At 44.4% G+C, this 21,369-nt stretch overlaps 1 protein-coding gene across 8 annotated transcripts in view; it reads left to right on the plus strand.

The window, feature by feature from the left end:
* LOC142571792 (aquaporin-7-like) overlaps nucleotides 1-21,074 on the plus strand; it is a 118,616-nt gene extending 97,542 nt beyond the window's left edge. The window contains exons 4-9 of one of the 8 annotated variants that reach the window (XM_075680405.1): nucleotides 1,799-1,917; nucleotides 4,307-4,524; nucleotides 8,305-8,456; nucleotides 10,776-10,821; nucleotides 12,932-12,965; nucleotides 19,114-21,074. In XM_075680405.1, the coding sequence (XP_075536520.1) occupies nucleotides 1,799-1,917; nucleotides 4,307-4,524; nucleotides 8,305-8,456; nucleotides 10,776-10,819 (533 nt within the window). In that variant the 3' untranslated portion in view covers nucleotides 10,820-10,821; nucleotides 12,932-12,965; nucleotides 19,114-21,074. Of the gene's footprint in view, nucleotides 1-1,798; nucleotides 1,918-4,306; nucleotides 4,525-8,304; nucleotides 8,457-10,775; nucleotides 10,822-12,931; nucleotides 12,966-17,782; nucleotides 17,923-19,113 lie in introns of those variants that run through there. The other 7 variants (XM_075680404.1, XM_075680407.1, XM_075680409.1 and 4 more) reach the window with 7 other exon arrangements.
* Nucleotides 21,075-21,369: the final 295 nt, after the last annotated feature.

Consider the following 21,369-nt stretch of genomic DNA (forward strand, 5'->3'; position numbering starts at 1 on the left):
CCTACGACATCCGGGCTGAGCGTGCTGTGAGGGTGTATGTGGGTTCCTCAAAGCACTGTGCACTTTTAGTCCTTGTCCCACCTCTCTTGGCTAACCGCTACCCGTCTAAAGGCAGCTGGCTGAGATCACATAGAAAGAAAAATTGGAACGCGGGGACAGCGCTACCACATGTCGTCTTATTTGTATTCCCTCGTGCGTAACGTTTTTCGCCCGCATTCGGCTTGTAGCGTTTACATGCCTACCCTTCCCACGAATCAACCGTAGCAACAGTTTTTTTTTTTTCCTTAGTAGGTGTTGACTGATCATAGTCGTGATGACGCCTTGTGGAAACATCAACTTCTACACGTAAACAAAAGTGACAAGAACAACTGATTGGCATACGTTCATGCGCTAACAGGTGATAAAATCGATGCGAATTGGATGACGAGAGCCTTCACTCTTTCATTTAGACACTCTTACGTACAGCATGACAGCATGTTCGAATATTAGAACAGTAAAGTAAAGCCAGTTCTTTGACTTCGTACCTAACTTTCACAACGCTTCGTAAACATGTAAGCAAGACCAGTATACTGTCACCGTCCCTTCTCATTTGTCGCTGGTTAAGTTGCAGTTTAACAGATTCTTAGGATGAAAGAAATGCCCTACCATTGTCCAACATTATGTTTACTGTTTAATTGGGGACTCTTTCTGGCCCTATATGAAGCTGATTGACTGCTTTATATCTAATGGATTCAAAATGACAACGAGTAGGGCAGAAATAGACTGACATAAGCACTCCCTTTAATATATATGATGTGCCTTTAAATATATGATGTATAAACTCCGCTCTAACTTATCAAGAGGGCCTCAGCATGTTGCCAACACTTCGGCAAAAGGGGAATTGTCTTCAGTTGATGCCCTGACGAAGACTAGACACCTTGTCTACAGGCTGTGGCCTTCCTTTATAGCCCTATAATGTTTACCATTTCAAATATCTATCCTCCTTGGAACCGCAGAACGAGGAACAAAGCACACGAGCTATAAAAAGAATAGAGAAAAAAAGGAACACGTATAAATAGTACAGACGTTTCCAAGACCCATCGTTTGAAGAAAGAGGGCCACTCGTTGCAGTGTCTTATATATGGCGATTGCTGTATATGGCGATCGCTTTGTATATTGCTGAGGCCCCTATTGTAATATTTCGTGTTCTGACAGGTGATCGAGTCTTCAGAACGTTTGAAGGCAGTGGTGAACGAATGTCTTTTCCCACTGAACCACGGACAGCAACTCATAAAGGGGCCTTCTTCTTTTTCTTAATCATATCTCGGTGCCAAATTTATAAAGCTGATGACTTCCCAAAACATTTTTTTTTTCGTAATTGGTAAGGATGACCATGAACTGGTGGGCCACAGTAGTAGCCAGCGATACTGTCGCTGTAGTCAGCACACAATAGTGTTCTCTTTCGTGCTAAACGATTTGCTGTAATGAGGCTGGTATACTATGTTAACTCGGCGGCACAGTTCATGTTACTCATTGGAAGCAAGACAAGGCACTTGATCGTAACCTAGGCCGCAGACTGACACTTTTGGCTCAGGATTGTGGTTTTCCACAGAAATTTCGCCCAGCCCATTATTGATGGTTCGAAGTAAAATATTAAGGCGAAAAGTTCCATGGTCTTGGGGAGTAAGTCTTTCGAGAAGACGGGATGCAGGGTTCGATAAATTACAGCGTACTCGCATACGCGATGTGGACTGAGCCAGACGTGCACGGCGAACGAAGTACGGTGTTCATTCACGGAAGCAACGCGCACCTTTCGCAGGCGCACTGGACCATTACGACGGTGGAGTGCGGGCGGTGACGGGTGAAAACGCTACGGCGGGAATCTTCGCCTCCTATCCTCAGGAATTCGTCAGCACTGGTAACGGCCTGGTCGACCAGGTAAGAAACGACCCCTGCGACACTGTGCGCTCGATATTGACGCGCATTGAAAAAAAAGAACAGGAAAAAGAACGGCGATAGCCTGAATGTTTTTGCTAAGGCTTTCAGTACACATAGGTCGCACGAAACAGGTTTCTGATAAGCATCGGTTCGCCACAGGGTTTTGCAGCTCTAACCAAGTTTCAGAGAACTTCTACCTCAAAGCCAAAACTAGATGGCTTCACTCCACCACGTCTGTTACCAGCCGTCAGGAAGCAGAGAAAATTCTGCCCTAGTAATCGTGCCGGAAATCGAAGCTTCGTCCTGAATATTCGGATGCCGGCAGCATAGCGCCCATACCTTGTACATACTGGCTACAGCATATCCTTCTCAGACCCAACAAAATCCTGGTGACAAAACATGAAAGTCTGATTTTTTTTTTTGTTGTCCACTGGTCTCTTATGATTCTGAAAAATGACTTGTTTGATCCGATGGCACGGGCACATGGTCACGTCAGCACCTCCTTGTATGTGGACAAGGAGATCGTCTGTCCAGTTTTTTCACATAAATGCTGCGGGATTTCGTGACATTTGAAATATACTGCACATTCATTTTTCGTCGTCGGTGGCGATGTAGTGGAATGTTTAAAAATAATAATAATAATTCAACCAAGTATTGACGATGAAAAAGACAAGGTCGGCGTACACCCATGGTTAAAATGCTTCCATTATTAAATGTTGATTGCACCTTTATTCTGTCTCTGTCTGTTTCTTTTCCATTTACATTATTCACTCATTTTGTATCTTATTCATAGCGTATTGCACACGCAATTACGTCGACCTTATCTTCTTTAGTGTCAAAACTTGGTTGATCCTTTCTTCTTCTTTTTTTTTTTTACCTAGAGGCCAGCTGGGCTGATCCCGAGAAGTCTATCGTGCAATGTGGCTAATTTTCGACTATATTGGCGCTATTTACACCTAGATCGTTAATTTTACTTTCTCTGCGACCTATTCTCGTTTCTTTTGGGCCATCGGTGAGGCCGCCTTTCACATACCATTGCCTACTGCAAGCCCTTGAGTCCAAACGAACTCGCTCCAATTCCCACAAGTGTGCCGCGCAGCAGCTTCAACGTCTATCTATCTATAGGGTGGCTAATCCTTTACATGGGCATAGTGCAATTTAGTCAATGTTGGACAATATTGTCGCGATAATTACGTCCATAGGCATTTATGTTACCTATTCCGCGACTAATCCTCGTTTTCTGCCTCGTTGAGACCTACATTTTGATACCGTTCACGATTCAATACCAGGCGAGGCTCTGGAGGCACAAAAGGCTGTTTCTTTGTTCTTTGTTTTTTTTCTGGAAGTGGTCGCCAAATGCCCACTTATGCCAAACCCATGTGAAGTCGGCGAAGTGGACCTTGTCCTCAAAAGTAACATATTTCTCTAAAACGGATGGCAACAAAATGAATTAACGCTCGAAATATAGTGCCGCCTGCATCTCTCTTTATATTACACGATAATTTTTAAATATTATTTCTGGTTTAGTTTTCAAAAGGAAGAAAGCTTTGTCCACGGGCCGGGCACTGGGTCTGATGAGGTTCTAAAGAGCTAATGCATGTCAAGCACACGACGCATTGCAGCAGAGCAGGACGTACCGAGATGACGAAGAGGATGTGCTATATAGGTAAGGCTTAGACAACGCTAGCGTTGAACATCAACGAAGTCGACAACATTAACAACAACAATGACACGATGACAACTATTGGGAAGCAGCCACATTGAGCGCACTTCCATTTCGATGTGCCGTCGAAGCTTTGATTTTACTGTGCACGAAGCCCAAATATTCTCTTATGCGTTATGCTGTTATTCCCACAAATAGGAATTGTTCTGAGCTAATTGGTGCGTGATTACAGCACTGTACATCATGCAATAACGGGCATGACAGTAAAGTGGCAAAATGATGCATGGTTGGACAGCAACTGGAACCATTTTCTAATGCACAGGAAGATATATGCAGAAAAGGCACATAAGAACACTGCGCGTAAGGAGAAACTCAACACCCAACGTAAAAACTGAACGCAGACAGTTCTTTCTATGTGCGTACTGATTTACGTTTGGGCATATATTTCTGTGTGTTATAGGCTCTAGTAAGCGCTCCCGATCCGCTCATGCGCAACAAGAAGGCAAGTCGCATGAATTTACTGCCATAGTATCACCATAGTAATTATTACAGTTTCCCCATTAATCACAATGGGCGAATCTGCTCTGTCCGCGTTACTGACAACATCTGAATATGCTCTGAACGCACAGATTGAGCAAAGCAAGACAACGTGACTTCATCTATAGCTTTCGGTCGACTTGGTTCCTCCTTAATTTTCCTCTTTCATTCTCGTCTCCTTCCGCGCAGATCGTGGGTACCGCGCTGCTGGTACTCGCCATCCTGGCCATCACGGACTCGCGCAACATGTCCGTGCCGCAGGGCATGCAGCCTCTCTTCATCGGCCTCGCCCTGGGCGGGCTCATCCTCTGCTTTGGCTACAACTGTGGAGCGCCCCTGAACCCGGCGCGAGACCTGGCACCCAGGGTGTTCACTGCCATGGCCGGATGGGGCGTTGAGGTCTTCAGGTATGCAGCAGCCGCTCTCATGGCGGCTCTCCGGTGGGCCGAAACTAGCGCCGACAATCGCGCCTGTGCACACGACGCGAGGGAACATCCGCGTGTCAGCAGCGATCTGTTTCAGCGAGCACGTCAGCAGCGACCTGCTTCATGTAGTGTAGGGTAGCCAACCGGGCTCAGTCCCGGTTAACCTCCCTGCCTTTCATTTATCATTTGCTCTCTCTCTCTCTCTCTCTCTCCAGACAGAATAAGTAGGCCGATTTGATACTTCTCCCCACCCGCAACTCGGGCTTGGGACCGCGACGTACGTACTTTCGTGTCTTTTTCGGAGCTTTCTTAGTGTCATCGTCGTGCCATATGCACGATAGAGCTCGAAGGTTCATATATATATGAACCTTCAAGCTCTAGAATATACTCCATTAAAGTAAAACTATTCCAACTCCAATCGGTAATTAGTGATAGGTCAGATAGGTTAGCGACCAGCCCATATGGGCGGGCGCCGCTCCCAAATGGGCCAAGCCCGATACATTTTGACGTAGCTATCACGGATGGCTAATGGCCGGTTTGGAATAAAACCAGATTGGAATAGTTTTGCGTTATAGCGGCTCAGTAATATGTTTGTACACAAGTCTCGTGCAGGATTATACAAGGTTCGGCGACAACATAGGCAACAGATAGGACTCTTAAAATCATCGATGACCTTCGAGAAACTTCCGATACAGGGAAGGCGCGTTATGCGCTGAGCGATAACCTTTAAAATTTGTTAGCCGGAGAAAGGCGGTCACTAGAAAAGATACATAAGTACTCGTGGTAATATAATCGTCACGCCGTCATTATCGTCATGTTATCGTCGACGTCATTACACATAGTTTGTCAATTACAGTACAAAATAACGAAGCCTGCGAGGGTTAAGCGGTACACAGGACCACCGTTGTCGTTATCTTTGCCGTCGATCGTTGGGTCAATTACCGCTGTTTTGGACGGCAATGAGGACTTTTGCGGAATTACGGAATCAGGGTGTAGACGAGCCCTATGTAAAAATACTGAAAGATATATATAGCGGCTCCACAGCCACCATAGTCCTCCATAAAGAAAGCAACAAAATCCCAATAAAGAAAGGCGTCAGGCAGGGAGATACGATCTCTCCAATGCTATTCACAGCGTGTTTACAGGAGGTATTCGGAGACCTGGATTGGGAAGAAATGGGGATAAAAGTTAATGGAGAATACCTTAGTAACTTGCGATTCGCTGATGATATTGCCTTGCTTAGTAACTCAGGGGACCAACTGCAATGCATGCTCGCTGACCTGGAGAGGCAAAGCAGAAGGGTGGGTCTAAAAATTAATCTGCAGAAAACTAAAGTAATGTTTAACAGTCTCGGAAGAGAACAGCAATTTACAATAGGCAGCGAGGCACTGGAAGTCGTAAGGGAATACATCTACTTAGGGCAGGTAGTGACGGCGGATCCGGATCATGAGACGGAAATAATCAGAAGAATAAGAATGGGCTGGGCTGCGTTTGGCAGGCATTCGCAGATCATGAACAGCAGGTTGCCATTATCCCTCAAGAGAAAAGTATATAACAGCTGTGTCTTACCGGTACTCACCTACGGGGCAGAAACCTGGAGGCTTACGAAAAGGGTTCTACTCAAATTGAGGACGACGCAACGAGCTATGGAAAGACGAATGATAGGTGTAACGTTAAGGGATAAGAAAAGAGCAGATTGGGTGAGGGAACAAACGCGAGTTAATGACATCCTAGTTGAAATCAAGAAAACGAAATGGGCATGGGCAGGACATGTAATGAGGAGGGAAGATAACCGTTGGTCATTAAGGGTTACGGACTGGATTCCAAGGGAAGGGAAGCGTAGCAGGGGGCGGCAGAAAGTTAGGTGGGCGGATGAGATTAAGAAGTTTGCAGGGACGGCATGGCCACAATTAGTACATGACCGGGGCTGTTGGAGAAATATGGGAGAGGCCTTTGCCCTGCAGTGGGCGTAACCAGGCTGATGATGATGATGATGATGATGAGGACTTTTGCATGGGTAGTCGTCACCAATTTTTTGTGTTTGTTTTTTAAGTACGGTTTGTTGGAGTGGTTCCTATTAAAGGAAGTGTTCGTTTTGATCAAGATATGATGATCGGTCAGGTTGGCGGGATCCTTTCATGCGTTTGATGAAGACCAGCAGTAATGGTCATAATGCTGGCCAAAGCTCCTGGGTCAATACCTTCTTCTTGCGCTATGTACAACATCAAAAAGACGGAAAGACGGGGACAGAAAACACGGACACAAAAATGGTGCGCAATGTCACAACAGTTTATTATTGTCATATCATGCAGATATACCGGGTAATACTCAGATTAAAATAAAGCGTTAAAAAAAAAGAAAAGTCGTTTTTGGTTGTTTGTAGATTGCACACTTGTATTTCAATCAGATTCTTAATCTATATATACATATATACTTGACCTTACACTAACAAAGGAGCTGAAAGCTGGCGCACCATTCGTTGTCGTGTTCTTCTGCTCCCATCTTTTCGGACATAACACAACAGCCATTAATTAGGCCCTTTCATCGCCTTCTTGAACGCGTTGAACTGGTCACTCTACCCCTCGTCCTTCCTCCATTCACCCCTTTGCAGAAGGGTCGGAAGGTGAGGGGAAAGAAAAAAACAAGAATAAAGGGGAGGGGGAGTCTAATTACAGTGGTCTGGAAGATTCTGCACAAGTTTACCTGTGTAACTCGCTTGGTAACTGCCTCAGATTCATTGCGCATGTTCGCCTCGTCTGTACTCAATGTGTGCTTTGTATGATGATGTGGACAAGGTCCCTCTACTACTATATTCTACTATACTTGGGGGACAGCGATGACTTGCTCGAGTGAATTTAATTCTGGGGTTTTGCGTGCCAAAACAACGATTTGTTTATAAGACACGCCGTAGTGAGAGGCTCCGGATCAATTTTGAACACTAGGGGTTCTTTAACGTGCCCCGTATACACGGCACACTGGCTTTCCTCGAGTCGATTACAACGGGGCTTTTGAGTTCTGGCGCTAACCACTCAGGAACATGATTCAGGGTGCAATACCGCTTATGTTAGGTAAAACACACGGAAACCGTGTTTTTTCTTTTAATGAAGGACGCGTAACGTCGTTCTGAAATATGACCTACGTTTAAAATGTTCCTCTCCTGATTAGAAGGTGGCGCTGAGATTTATTAAACAGTTTGAAGAGCCTTTGTGTGCTTTCCCAGGCGATTATTTCAGCCCGCAATGCCAGCGCAGCCAGCGCATTTGGTGGGGACGATATGGATCCACTAAAACTGTGACGCTAGCCACCACTTGTGATCGCTCGGCTCCTTCAGAGCTGGACTGCGGCCGCTAGTGCCATCTACACGAAGGCCTCAGAACGGCTACCTACGTCCAACTCTTCAATCTGCTCTCCGGCATCAGTATACCACAAAGTGCTGTAGTACTTTGTGGTATGTATATGCACACTGCCACTGTGGTGATTGATCTCCGTTGGTCCACACTGGGCATCTTTACACGTATGCCACATAATTTGAGCCCACTCGCGGATCACACAGCTTTGTACACGACCACATAAACCATCAATTTTTCTTGAACTAGTCTCACCTTCCAGTTTTTTCTTATTTTATCCCACTTTTTGCGAATAAAGACGATCCGTGTGAGACATACTTCAACAGCATAGAGCCAGTACGAATATCAGGCATAACTTGTGGCAGGTCATCGTACATGAGATGAAGCCTATTTTATTTTACCTTTTGGTGCGCAGCTACCGGGATTACAACTGGTTCTGGGTACCCATCGTGGGCCCGCATATCGGCGCCATCGTGGGCGCCTGGTTGTACACGCTGACTGTGGAGCTTCACTGGCCCGGATCGAGCTACGACATGGACAGCGGTAACGCGGTATCTGCCAAGGACGGTGCGTACAGTTTCCCTATCCGCTGTTTACAGGGAGGCGCTTAAAGCCACGCGTCGAGTTTCTGTCCCAAGACTTAGCACGTGCTACACCGCTGTGTCCGTTCTCTGGCAGTACGAACCGCAGCACGTAAAATCATCAACGCCACCAAACTCACGTACCATATAGACATTCAGCGTAGCACAGACGTGTGCCAAAATACCGGAGAGCGAAGACGCTATAGGAGCAGCGCCGATGGTGGCACCCTGCAGCGCTGTGTTTAACCAAAGCGCGCACAATATTTATGCCGTGCAGCACCAGCTCCCTCGTTGTGACGGCGCATGCGCCCCAAATGACAGATTTTAGCGCAGCGGACAGAGATTAGTAGGGGCTCGCCACAAGCAGATTTCACTCCAGCCCTGCAGTCGGCTTGGGATTTTGTCCGCGGAAAAGGCACCCTCCGCACGATATAATTTCCCCTTTCTATTCTATGCAATTTCTTCCCCTATAACAAATCAGTGTGCTACCAACTTATTTAATAAGTCTTTACCGTTTCATTCAACCAGAGCTGTGCTGCAATTATCTCTGCTGGAGCAAGATTTCCACTCATCAATAAGATACTTCTTTTTGCCCAGTGTTTTTCGAAAGGAACAGTCGTGGAGCACGAGAAAATGTTCAGTTATTGCGGCTAGTCAGAGCGTCACAAGGTGTCACCATCAGCACCGCTATTCTCGAATGCGTCTTTCTTTAGCTTTTTGGTATACGTTTACGCTACTAGAAATAAACTATGCTAAAGCGCTGCCTTGATCTCAAAGTTATGGAAACAACTTTACGCATTCCGTAACCAATGTCCTTTAGCCATAATACGAAACGTTCCGGGGACATTTTGGCTTAGCGCATTCATGTCCCAAGGTCTTACTCTTCGCGCAAAAATTAACAGGTTGAAGGAGCGCTACACGTCCGACTGACTGTTCTAGAGTTATGAAGAATTGATCTCTACTAGCGTCAGTGGCTCTTTGGTAAGCCGGTAGGCTATGTAGATTGATTGGCATGGTAACTGTAGAGTAGAATCAAGGATGGAAATGTCGTCAAACTCTTTGTGGCGCTGGAATTTTTCATGTGTTAACAGCAAATCATACCATTCCAGAGCACTAATGCTGAAAGACGGTGAAAGACAGGATAGAAGTGAGCTTCACAAACACTGGACTACGCCCTTTGCTTGGCGAAATTCTGAAGGGCACAGAACGACATAAAAAAAAAGGAACCAACGCCCTACAGGGATGCCACTGGTCCTTCCTATACAATTGATCATCTGACTCATTCTAATCCTCTGTAGCCTTTCGCGAAACAAACGTCACATATGTAGTCCAACATTTAACATCGAGTATAATACATTCCGTTTCTGAAAAATGCTTGCGTAAATGAATGTGTTAAAAATGAACAGAGAGATTGTTATAAAAATAAAAGAAAAATTTTCCTTCCCTGAAGAAATCATGAGGAAACGCCGTGCCAAGAGCAGTTAATATGAAGTTTCACACTGAGACACATTGCGTACAATGAGAACTGAGGCTGAACGATCGGTTACATTTTCTCCGAGGCTATGGCACTACACATTGTTTATCAGTTATTCATGCTGATGAAAGAGCTCTAAGCGGCAGTTTTCGTTAAGTACAGCATAAATAGTGTCTTAAACGGTGCCTTAGAGAGGATATGATTCTAGGAAGGCAGGGAGGCTAGCCAAGAAAAGCGTCAGGATGACTGCTCTACGCTGAGAAAGGGAGAAAAGGCAATAAAAAAAATAAGATAGAAAAAGAGAAGGCTCACCCAACGAATACGCGCAGTTACACAGATAGGTCGTGTTGCTGCTATCTGCGCCTTTACGTGAGGCTAAGGTAGCGTCAGGGAGGTATGTCAATAGCACCCCAATTACCGTGTGATCACGAAATAGTCATGTCTAATGGGGGTTCGCCGAGGCAGAAACGCTAAAAAGAATTATACGAAAGCCTCGTAGCAGTGTTTCTTACAAACAATTGCACGTGCAGGATTTCGCTCATGACTGATTTCCAGATTGATACACAACATGAAAGCTTGGGACAGCAGCTCGACGCGTCGAAAATTTTATAGGCTGTGCTCGCAGTAACCGCAGCTACATTTACTAACATCTAACACGTGAACTCGCCTGGGGAATGTTCTCAGCACTAAGGCTTATAATCGCATGCTCTCTCAGCTGCAGCACTAACATTGCGCACATGCGTTCCTCGTTCCACAGTGTCTTGTTGTTGTTGTTTTCTTCAACATCTTCGTAGACGGCACCAATAAAAATACCTTCTGCACACTTTACAGCACCTCGATTCCAATTGGCGAATCAGAATGAGGCAATTTTTTAGAGGTAAGAATGGTCACTTACTGAGCAACCATAGCAACTACAGATCGCGAAACCGCGTTGGGTTCATTAGCTACAAGGTGTACGTAAGAAGGTCAGGGCGACTTTCATCATCTGCCTGCACTGTCAAATTCGCGCGAAACGCAAGATAGGACGCCCAGGATTGGTTCGCTATACCGAATGTTTCAGCGATGACGGTTCTGAAGTAATTAAATGCCCCGACAAAACAGTAACCTTGCTGATCAAAATGTATTTCAATGACTGACATCACATATAAGGCGATCATCCCTAATAAGCTCTTTAAATTAATTTCTAAATCTTGATAATCACTTTTTTAAATGAATCGCTTAGTCGTGGTACTTTCCCCGCTATCTCAGTCTGTAGAGCATAAGCCTCGTAACATAAGGGTCGTGGGTTCGAGCTCCACGTTGGACAACGGGGAATCCACGTTGGGACGTGGATTCACCGGACTCGGACGCGGCCCCCTAGAAAGATGGCGAGACCAGAAAGAGCCAAGGTCTAACATTTCTCCACCAAAGCCACGCCAGTTCTGAGTGCTGAGCGGTCCGAGGGCGCGCCCCCACAGCTCGGACGTAGCCGTGTCACGGGCAGCGATTCGCACACCAGCGGACGAGAGAGGCACCCCCATAGCGTACGTGTTGCTGTATGGCAGTCACTGGTCGAGGCACGTAAAACAAGTAGGAGTGCTCAGACTAGGAACTGTTTTCGAGATATGCGTCCCGCAAACGTGCAGCTAAAATGCTGCTGACATTTCCCGTATCGACCTACCCCAAGTTTAAGCCTGCCTTGCGTACTTCAGGACAAAGGAACATACTTGAGGACAAAGAGTTTCCTCGCTATAGAGTGCTGAAAACGGACATGTGGAAACTATTGCTAGTTCCAGGACCCCTATTATAGGTTGCCGTCCTTCGAGCATTTATATTTCATGACAGTAAAATGTGTGCTAAAGTTACAGATAAGTGAAATCATCAAAAACAGGTAATAAAAAGCTATGTGCGTTACAGACAGCCAGTAAAAGTTATCTTGTAATCATTCCCAGATTCATCTTAAAACTTCTTGTGCGCAAAAAAAAAAAACAGGGACGAAGAAGAGGAGCAACACAAGGACGCGCGCTTCTTCCTCTTCTTCGTCGCTGTTTGCGCACAAAAAGTTTTAAGATGAATCTGTTCCAACTAGGCCGACTCGCACTTATGATTTCCCGATTGTTTCATAATCGAATACGGTCGTCATTGAAACATCCGGTATACAGCATTACTGTAAAGTAGAATCCTTACGGAATTATTTTTTGTTAATAGCAATCTTCGGAGGGTTACTGTAATACACAAGCATAAGAAAGTCCCAGTATTTTCTAAAAGCAGACATTGTGTCTGCTACGGAAGGGACTACTGTTTAAATCCAGCTTATGTTTTAGCGCCTAGCTACCACGTTGAACTCAAACGACATATGGCGCTAAAAATGTACGGGGCTAATAAATACACCTCGAACTGTAGAAAGTCACTTTCAATTTGTAATGACCCAACAAAATATGGCTTTGCGCCTGCTGGTGCGAATGAATTCTAGCAGCAAACTGTCATCACGAGTAGCCTTGGGTCTACTTGGGATAGGAAAGATCAACTTGCGTATCGAGTCAGAATCATTCGATCATGCTCATCACTGACTGACAATTCAGCTTCAAGAATGTACACATCACATTTCATCTACAAAAAACTATGGAAATATAACAAAGTGCCATACTGCACCCAGAAGGCTAGGTATCATTGTTTATCACGAAGTCAGCACGGCGCTCGAGGTCCACTCATCGTACATTTATTAAAAGCAGACTGCTTCCGATGGCTGCTATTGCTCACTCACAAGGCCATCTTTCGTTCCATAAAAACGCGAGTACGCCCTTTCTTAATCCGTTTTCCTCGATTCCAGGAATATACGTTAAAGCGAAGATTACGTTAAAGCGAGGGGCACACCTTGTCGTTATAGCATGTCAGTTCGTCAGTCTTCCTAGGGCAAACACAGAACTTTCAAAGGCCGCCCTTCTCCTTTCACTCACACCAAGTTTTCAGGCTCAAGAAAAGACAGCGATTGTTACTGTACTTTTCAGATGCTTACGGACAAGACGGGGTTCGAATGTGAAAGTAAGTGCGAAGTCGTAGCATGCTCAAGCATGGCGCACCCCTCACGACGTTGCACACTGCTCGTTTTGATGGACTGAAGGGAAACATGCGGAGGTGGCTTTTCCGGAGAGCACGTGTTTGTAAGAGTAGCCCTTCTTGTCTTTGATTCCGTTATTTCTTTCTTCATTTTTTCCCCCTTGCACTGCTTTTTGCCTTTGAATTCTGCCTGTCCCGAATCTGCATTTCATTAATAACAGAGCCAGCTCATCGGCTCAGATATTCATTGCTGCTCCAATGCACTTAAACACACACTACAAGTAAATATTAAGTTTAACGAAGTCAACAGGCTGCGCTGCTGCATTGGCAAGTCCATTATTTTCTGCCTAGGGTGGAAACTTCGTACGCCACAAAACAACACATCTCGAAATCGCTGCTCCACCTCCTCGTTACGTTTCAAATTCATTCTTGCAACATCTGATTGCACCAATTTACTATTTTTCATCAGTAAGGAACGGTTTATTACATTGTGACATCTTCGCGGCCGTGTTATTTGACCTTTGTTATGGTTCACTGTGTGCGGCGATGAATGGAACGGATGCCAAGCGCCTGAAACACGACGTGCCTAATTATCACGCTCGTTCACATCGAGTACGTGCGATGGGATTATGCATCAGTGCAAATCCTACTCTCCTCTCTCCTTTGTCCATCACCTCTACGACATAAGTGGTTTCTCACCGAATTCCTTTGTGTGCGCTGGCACGACGGGAAGTACGCTCAACTCTTCTACGCCAGGGAGTGGCTTTTCTTCTCCGTATTCCCCTGTGTGGGTTGACCAGGGTGACAAGGCCCTCTAAGGGAGCAAGAGAGAATGAGGTTGCCCGGATGTTGTAGAGCATAAGAAGGCTAGCGAGACGCCAAGAAAGATCTCTGCCCTTGCGTGGAGGAGCACGCATGCCGAACGCTTCTGTACTTTTTGTCTTGGAGTGCACCGCTCACTCGTAACGATGTATTGAACTTCTTGTTATTTGCTTTTACATCATATCGTCTTCCCTTCCGAACCCTCTCCGATGGTCAATCTAGTTCGAGCTCCAAGCAGACATTGTTGAAGGCCGCCGAAACATCGTGCCCGTACCAACTGGTGGCAGCCGTAATACCTTCCATCCAATATGTGGAGTATAGCAAGACAGTGCTTTATCCAGGCCAGTATCTCCACTTTATGAGTACAGTTGTCATCGCTATCTCTAATTTTTCCATACACTTAGACTATATCTCTGCAGAAAAGAAAACAAGAACTGGCATCGCGAAAGTGCCGTGAATTCTCTCACCCCCGAGTGAATTCGTCTACCCCATGATTTGGGTGCAACGACCGAAAGTGGGCGTTATGCTTCCATTTTGCACAGTGATCCAATGAAATTCAAACTGACACACATGACAACGTCAACGGCGGCAGAGCTTGAAGCCTTGCGTGCTGCCGTCAAATACCTCTTGCAAGAGACACCTCAGAAACGGTTTATCTTTTGCGACTCTAAGGCACCACTTCAGAGTTTGCAGTTTGCCCTATATCACAGGACTCATCAGTAGCTGACATATGAAATAATTACGAGAAGACCACCATCAAGCTATCGCTAAAGGGCATGAAATTATATTCCAGTGGCGACCTGGACATGCCGGCATTGCTGGTAATGACTTCGCCGACGAAGCCGCCCGGTCTGCCCATCTGAAAGCCCGACCAGTTCCAATTCCCTTATCCATAGCCGGCGCTTCAAGAAACCTTCATGTCGTGGCCAAAGCTATGACACACCAATACTGGTATTATCACAACCTCCCAAAGTGTAATCTTCATAGACTTGATCCATCCCAAATGCCACAGGTGCCATCAAAAGGTTCCCGTTCTGAGGCGACAGTATTGTGCCGCCTCTGGCTCGGGGTGGCATTTTCGAAGGCCTACTTGTTCTGCCTTCGAATGGGGGATACGCCCACGTGCGACTCTTGTGGAACCATAGACACAATTGAACACATCCTATGTCTGTGTCCCCAGTACGACGTCGAGCGTGAAGCTCTCAGGACAGCGTTTAACTGGCTGGACTCGAGACCTTTTTCGGAAATGGAAATTCTTAGACCATGGCCGTACGCGTCGGTGGCACAGAAAGCCATCAAAGTGCTGTGGCACTGCCTCAAGTCGACAGGTCTTGGAGACCGTGTGTAGTCTCGGTGCGAACCTTGAAAAGTGCGAGAAAGTATCTCTCTCTTCTCTCTCTCTTCTATCTATCTATCTATCTATCTATCTATCTATCTATCTATCTATCTATCTATCTATCTATCTATCTATCTATCTATCTATCTATCTATCTATCTATCTATCTATCTATCTATCTATCTATCTATCTATCTATCTATCTATCTATCTATCTCTTCCCCAGTCCAGGGTAGCAAAGCGGACGCGCGTCTGATTAACCTCCCTGTCTTTCCTCTTCTGTCTCTCTCTCTCTCTCTACACAGTGATCAATCTGTTGAGCTTCAGGTCACGTTGTCCTTTAGTATCTCCTTCGAAGCCTCGTGCGGTAGCCACACGAACGTGCGTTGACGCGCCTTCACGCGTCTCGGCAAATCTGCTCTGCTGCGTGCCTGTAGCACTTGGGTGCGAAAGTCTGATTACGGAAGTGCTGGGACCAGGCATCTATGATTTGATATTATCTCATGAGGCCTTTGCGTCCTGTTATTGTATGTTTCCGGCAGCGCGCTTTTCTTTTATAGAAAGAATAAAAAGAAACACGCGAGAGACAAGTTAGTCCTGTCGTCTTCTTCATTTGGTCTCTCGTGTGTTTCCGCTGGTTTTTTATCCGTTTTTACAATGTGACAACTAGCCCAGTTCGCCGCGTTGCTGCTTCTGCTTTTGTTGATATTCCAGCAAGCGTTCACACACCCCACACACACACTGGTCTCTTCCATTGCAAACGTCGATAAGAGGCCGCTATCAGACTAGTTTCTTTTAGGTCTTTGGCATAATGCACACAGCCCAGCCCTGATTTCGTTGTCTACATACATACATACATACATGCATACATACATACTACATACATACATGCATGCATACATGCATGCATACATACATACATGCATGCATACATACATGCATGCATGCATGCATGCATGCATGCATACATACATACATACATACATACATACATACATACATACATACATACATACATACATACATACATACATACATACATACATACATACATACATACATACATACATACATACATACATACGTACATACGTACATACATACATACATACGTACATACATACATGCATGCATGCATGCATGCATGCATGCATGCATGCATGCATACATACATACATACATACATACATACATACATACATACATACATACATACATACATACATACATACATACATACATACATACATACATACATACATACATACATACATACATACATACATACATACAACTCACACGCACAAAACTAATTCCAAACACAGATACTAAATGCAAAGGCACGTCCGCATGCTTCCCTTCTGTCGGACCATCTTTTCGCAACCCCGCATAGGCCCTTCTTAAATATCATTCATTCATTCATTCATTCATTCCCCTCCGTAGTGGCACCGGATTACCCTTCTTTCTTTTACCCCAGCTTCACAGTACACGCTATCGCTTACCATATATACATAGCGCTGCGTACCTCACCTCACAGCTTCGGTGATGGCTTCATAGATCCGACTGCCTACAGTGAGTACCGGCTCTTAAGCCATCGATATGCCTTATCGAGGATATTGCGCCCAAGAGAAACACTTGATAGATCCATCATCATCTTGTCGGCAGTATCTTTAAGGTTACACATTTTTCACGGTATTCTGGGCAACGCACAAATCCCTATAACGACACTATTTATCTGTTGCCATTCCACCGTATAACGAATGTGAACAATGAACTATTGAAAAAGGCGGAGTGACGGGAAAATGAATTAGCACTTCTACACAACTTTACAGTAGCGAAGAGATTTCTGCAGTAAAAACCAGACGTCACAATTGTAAGGCACTTCGGTAATCCGAGAATGCGAACTGTGTAGAAGAAGTTTATAGTTTCCATTCGGATAAGAAAGTTTTCCACGAGAATATCAGAAGGCAGAAAAATTAAGAGGGTTCATTTATATCTATCTCAGCACTTGGAACGACACCGAAGCGTTTGCGGACGATAGCATGTTTTGCATGTGCGGAGAATAACTCATTTGCATGTGAACTCGCATGTGTTTCGTTTGTCGCACGATGACCCACCTCGCACGCATGCTAAGCACGTCAACGCACTTGGCGAGCATGTTCGCCTGCTTCGCATAACATTTTCAGATTGTATTATTGGTGCACAGAACTTGCCATGTGAAAAGCCTGTGAAAAAGCGAAAAAAGAAAAGAAGAAACGCATTTCTGGGCAAAGCACACAGTTTCAAGCGACTGGACTGCTCGAAGTAACCGATTCTTTATTACAGAGACTACTGGCAGTCCGATAGGCTGCCTTATTTGCACGTGGCTCACTCGCTTGCAAATATGGACCCGTTTTGCCTTTGTGCATACACTTGTTGATATTCTATTGATATCCTGCAGCGGTTCTAAAACCTTCATCAAGTTCTCTTTAGAAAAGATATTGCATTGTTTTTCTTTTTTGTCGTTCTTCTTATTTTGTGAAATGCCTCGAAAATTGTCGTTCTGTCTCATTTGAGACAATTTGAGTACAGTTGCATTAGATAACATGACGTTTCCAATTCTTTTTTTTTTTCATTCTCAAATTCATTTTGCGTTGCATTTCAGAAACTGTTTCGACAATGTAAAAAGCTCGGATTAGGATAACGGAAGAAAAATAAACATTATCTACGTTCTGCACTCCAAATCAGTTTTCGTCGCCACTTCATACCTCACTTCGATCAAATAAAGAGAAAGTGATTCCCACATTTTTGAGTAACTTCCAGTTTCCTGCTTGATGGCGCCTTATTTGTTAGGGCAGAAGCCAACCAAGAACACAAATTACTAGGATGTTTAAGGATACATGACAGCACGTGTCTTGTGTTCTTTTGCTTGTCTCTGTTTAAATGGTGCTGTTGAAGATGGATCGTTACCAATTTGTCTGATTTGCAATTTTTTTAAGACGAGGGAGGGGAACGGGGGTGCAGCGAAGAAATCAACCTCTTGCAACATTAATTGCTTCCTTTTCAAACAAAATGGCCTGAATAAGAAAAAAAAAAGATTTTTCTTTTATTTGTTGTATTGTCGTTTTTCTTTGTCAAGACACACAACAAACATTGACCGCAAAGCATCTCACTACGAAATGTGATTCCTAATTCAGCTCTTCAGAAAACAAAAACAAAGCAGAGCTAACGATTTAGCGATCTTACGAGATCGGGAGGCTCCGAAAAGGTATTCGCCATGTGTGTGCGTCTTAACAATGCAGTCCCACGATGCAGACGCAGCCGACCCTGAAAGCAGGTGGACACATTTTCTCTTTCTTTCTTTCTTTCTTTCTTTCTTTCTTTCTTCCTTTCTTTCTTTCTTTCTTTCTTTCTTTCTTTCTTTCTTTCTTTCTTTCTTTCTTTCTTTTCTGGTTACACGGACAACTTGCTATTATGCGCGCACAAAACAAAACATAGCCTATAGAAAAAATAAAGCGCGGAGCACGGAGCCTTGCGTAGCACAGCTGTACCCACCGAGGCGTAAAACACCTGTCCCCTGTAACTCTCTTTTTTTTTTTTTTTTGAACGTCTTGCCGTGCGCGAGGTAGTTTGCTTAAATGAAAACGTGAAGGCCCTCCTCACGTACACTCATTCGAGTAGTCGCTTATGGTATCTATTCTACATGAGCCAACGCATGTGACTGTTTGTATGTGTATGGTTCGTGGCTGAGTTCTCTCTCTTGGGCAAAGCCTCGACAGGTGGCGAATGTCCGCTGCCGATCAAGACTTGGTGCTCAACCACTTAACTGCCACTCAACTCACAACGAGTTTATCGAGTTTATCGAGTGCCTAGTTTTCGGATATATATAGGTCTCAAGTGTATGCATCGGGCTCACTAGCACGGCTCGTTGATCCATCACTGCATTCATTAACTCATTGCCGTCTTTTCTGTTCATCTTTTCCGTCTCCTCCCCAGTTGAAAACGTCATCCAAATGAGGGGCATCAAGCAGTGCGAAATGAAGAACTGAACGCGGAGCAAGAAAGACGAAACAGAAAAATTTTAAAAAGAAAATTACATATACGGTTACCGGGACAATCATCGCCACACACACAATACTTGCACACAACTACAGTGCCACATCTTGGCCGCCATGCATTCGATGCTGCAAGGCAAGGCGGTCTCCCCAAGAAGCCGTGTACATCTCATCGCAAAGGTACGGTTCAAGCCTGGAACGCTGCTGCCCCGCAACGAAACAACGAATCGCGGAATCACTGCTGGACATCTGGACTTATCTTGCGACCACTGTATTTTGGCGTTCGCGTGTCGTTTGTGTGCTTCGAAAACGCGAGTTCACCCTCTCTCGTGACACCCCAACGCCGATCGATGTGTGGTTTGTTGCACCCAAATGTGCTGCACGCAACTTTCATCGCCAATTTTGTTACGACGCAATCCCGAAGTCATATCAATTGAGATGGAGCCAGACTGTGTGGAGATTTTTGTCACTAGTGACAGACATCCACGTTCTGGACCTCTTTCCTTCATATTTGATCGTGAAGTGGCTTTTGTATTCGTTCATTACCTTTGCTTCATTTTTTTTCTGCGAAGAAACAGAAATGTTGCGTAACAAGGGCTTGTAATAAAGTTTTACACAGTCGCCTCTTAACACCGAATTAAGTAAACTTGATGTAATAATCCAGGGGCTAAGTGTTTCACCCAAATGTTGGAGGTGACGGAAGAGCTTTAAAAATCTGATCATATCTGAGTGTGAGCACGCGAAGGGTAACATAAGCGCATATTTTGCCTACGAATAATAAGTTTTGCAGTACATGTGCGTTTCCCAACACTCAGCTTGCCAAAGATTCCTGTTTTGTTTTTTATATCCTCACTTTGTGGTTTGTCTCGCTACTGCGATCTTTGGTAGCTTTGTTGCATCTTACATAATGAAGACCGAAAAAAAATCGGGAAGAATAAAACGTGTGTGTTGCTCGCATTTTCATATACATATCATCCCTCATGTTGTTCATTTTACCAATGAGTATTTTCCTCCACTTGTTCACTGAATTGTTTGTGTAGGTATTGTTTTCCTGCTTCAAGATGGCTGTTTTTTCTTCTTTTCTGTAATTGAGAATGCTACAGCTGCATCTCTTTTTACATATTACATGCAAAGTTTATCAAGTGCTATCAGTGAGTTACTGAGTTGCTGTTCTTTCAAGAAAATCATTCTTCCCAACGAATGCACTCACACTCTTTTTTTTTCTTCTTTGCTGCAGTTTACGGAATAAATATGCAGAATGCTTGGGAGAGAAAAAAATGAAATAAAGAAGGAATGTGAAAGGAATCTTTTTAATTTTTTACTATTATTTGTTTATTTTTCTGCAGCTGCCCATGTGTGATGCGACTCCGTGCACGTGTGTGTTCTTTGTTTCTTTCCTATGGCAATATTTTGTTATTTAATAAGTTACTCGCGTGGGACAAATTTGTATCTCACGTGTTTTGTGTACACATCCGCAAGAGTTATATCCATTTAAACGCAGGGCTGCGGTTATGAAAGTGTAGAGAAATAGCTATGTTCTAAGAATAGACATGTCATACACGACTTGCACTGCTTTGCTTTTGTTGCCAATTTGCACGTCTGTAATCTGCATAAATGCCAAAATATAATCCGCACAGCAGCTTACATTTATCGAATACTGCGTTTACAAAAAAAAAAAGGAGAAGAAAAGAAACACGACGACGCGCGCGCCTATTTTTACCTGTCTACGCGCGCTCTGTATTATTGTGGCTTTTCTCGTTACGTGCCTTTCGTTCACATCACCTGAGCCGCTTCAACGTGAATTCCTACAAGAATCACTTCTCATCGTGAATTCCGGCAAGTGGCTATTGTTATTGCATTGTTGTCATGGCGTCCTGAAATAAACATCGTTGTAGTCTGTTAGTACGCTTTTGATGTCTATTCTATCGTATTGCGTGTTTTCCTTGTCACGGACAACAGAAAACGTACAGCAATAATAAAAAAAAGGTTGGAATTAAAGTACCTTACTTGGAATGAAGAGAGTAGTTTAGTTTAGCGATGTAGGAGTTCACTATAAAGTTCCCGCCATCGCATGCTGAAAGAAGAATAAGAATAAAAGTTACATGACAGTAAGTATGTTTTCAGCGGGTTACAACGAATTCACCACGTAAAAAAGGAAAAAAAAAAGAAAAGAAACGATTTAAGTGAAAAAAAAAAC

Source organism: Dermacentor variabilis, chromosome 2, assembly GCF_050947875.1.
Source record: "Dermacentor variabilis isolate Ectoservices chromosome 2, ASM5094787v1, whole genome shotgun sequence".
Classification (NCBI taxonomy): domain Eukaryota; kingdom Metazoa; phylum Arthropoda; class Arachnida; order Ixodida; family Ixodidae; genus Dermacentor; species Dermacentor variabilis.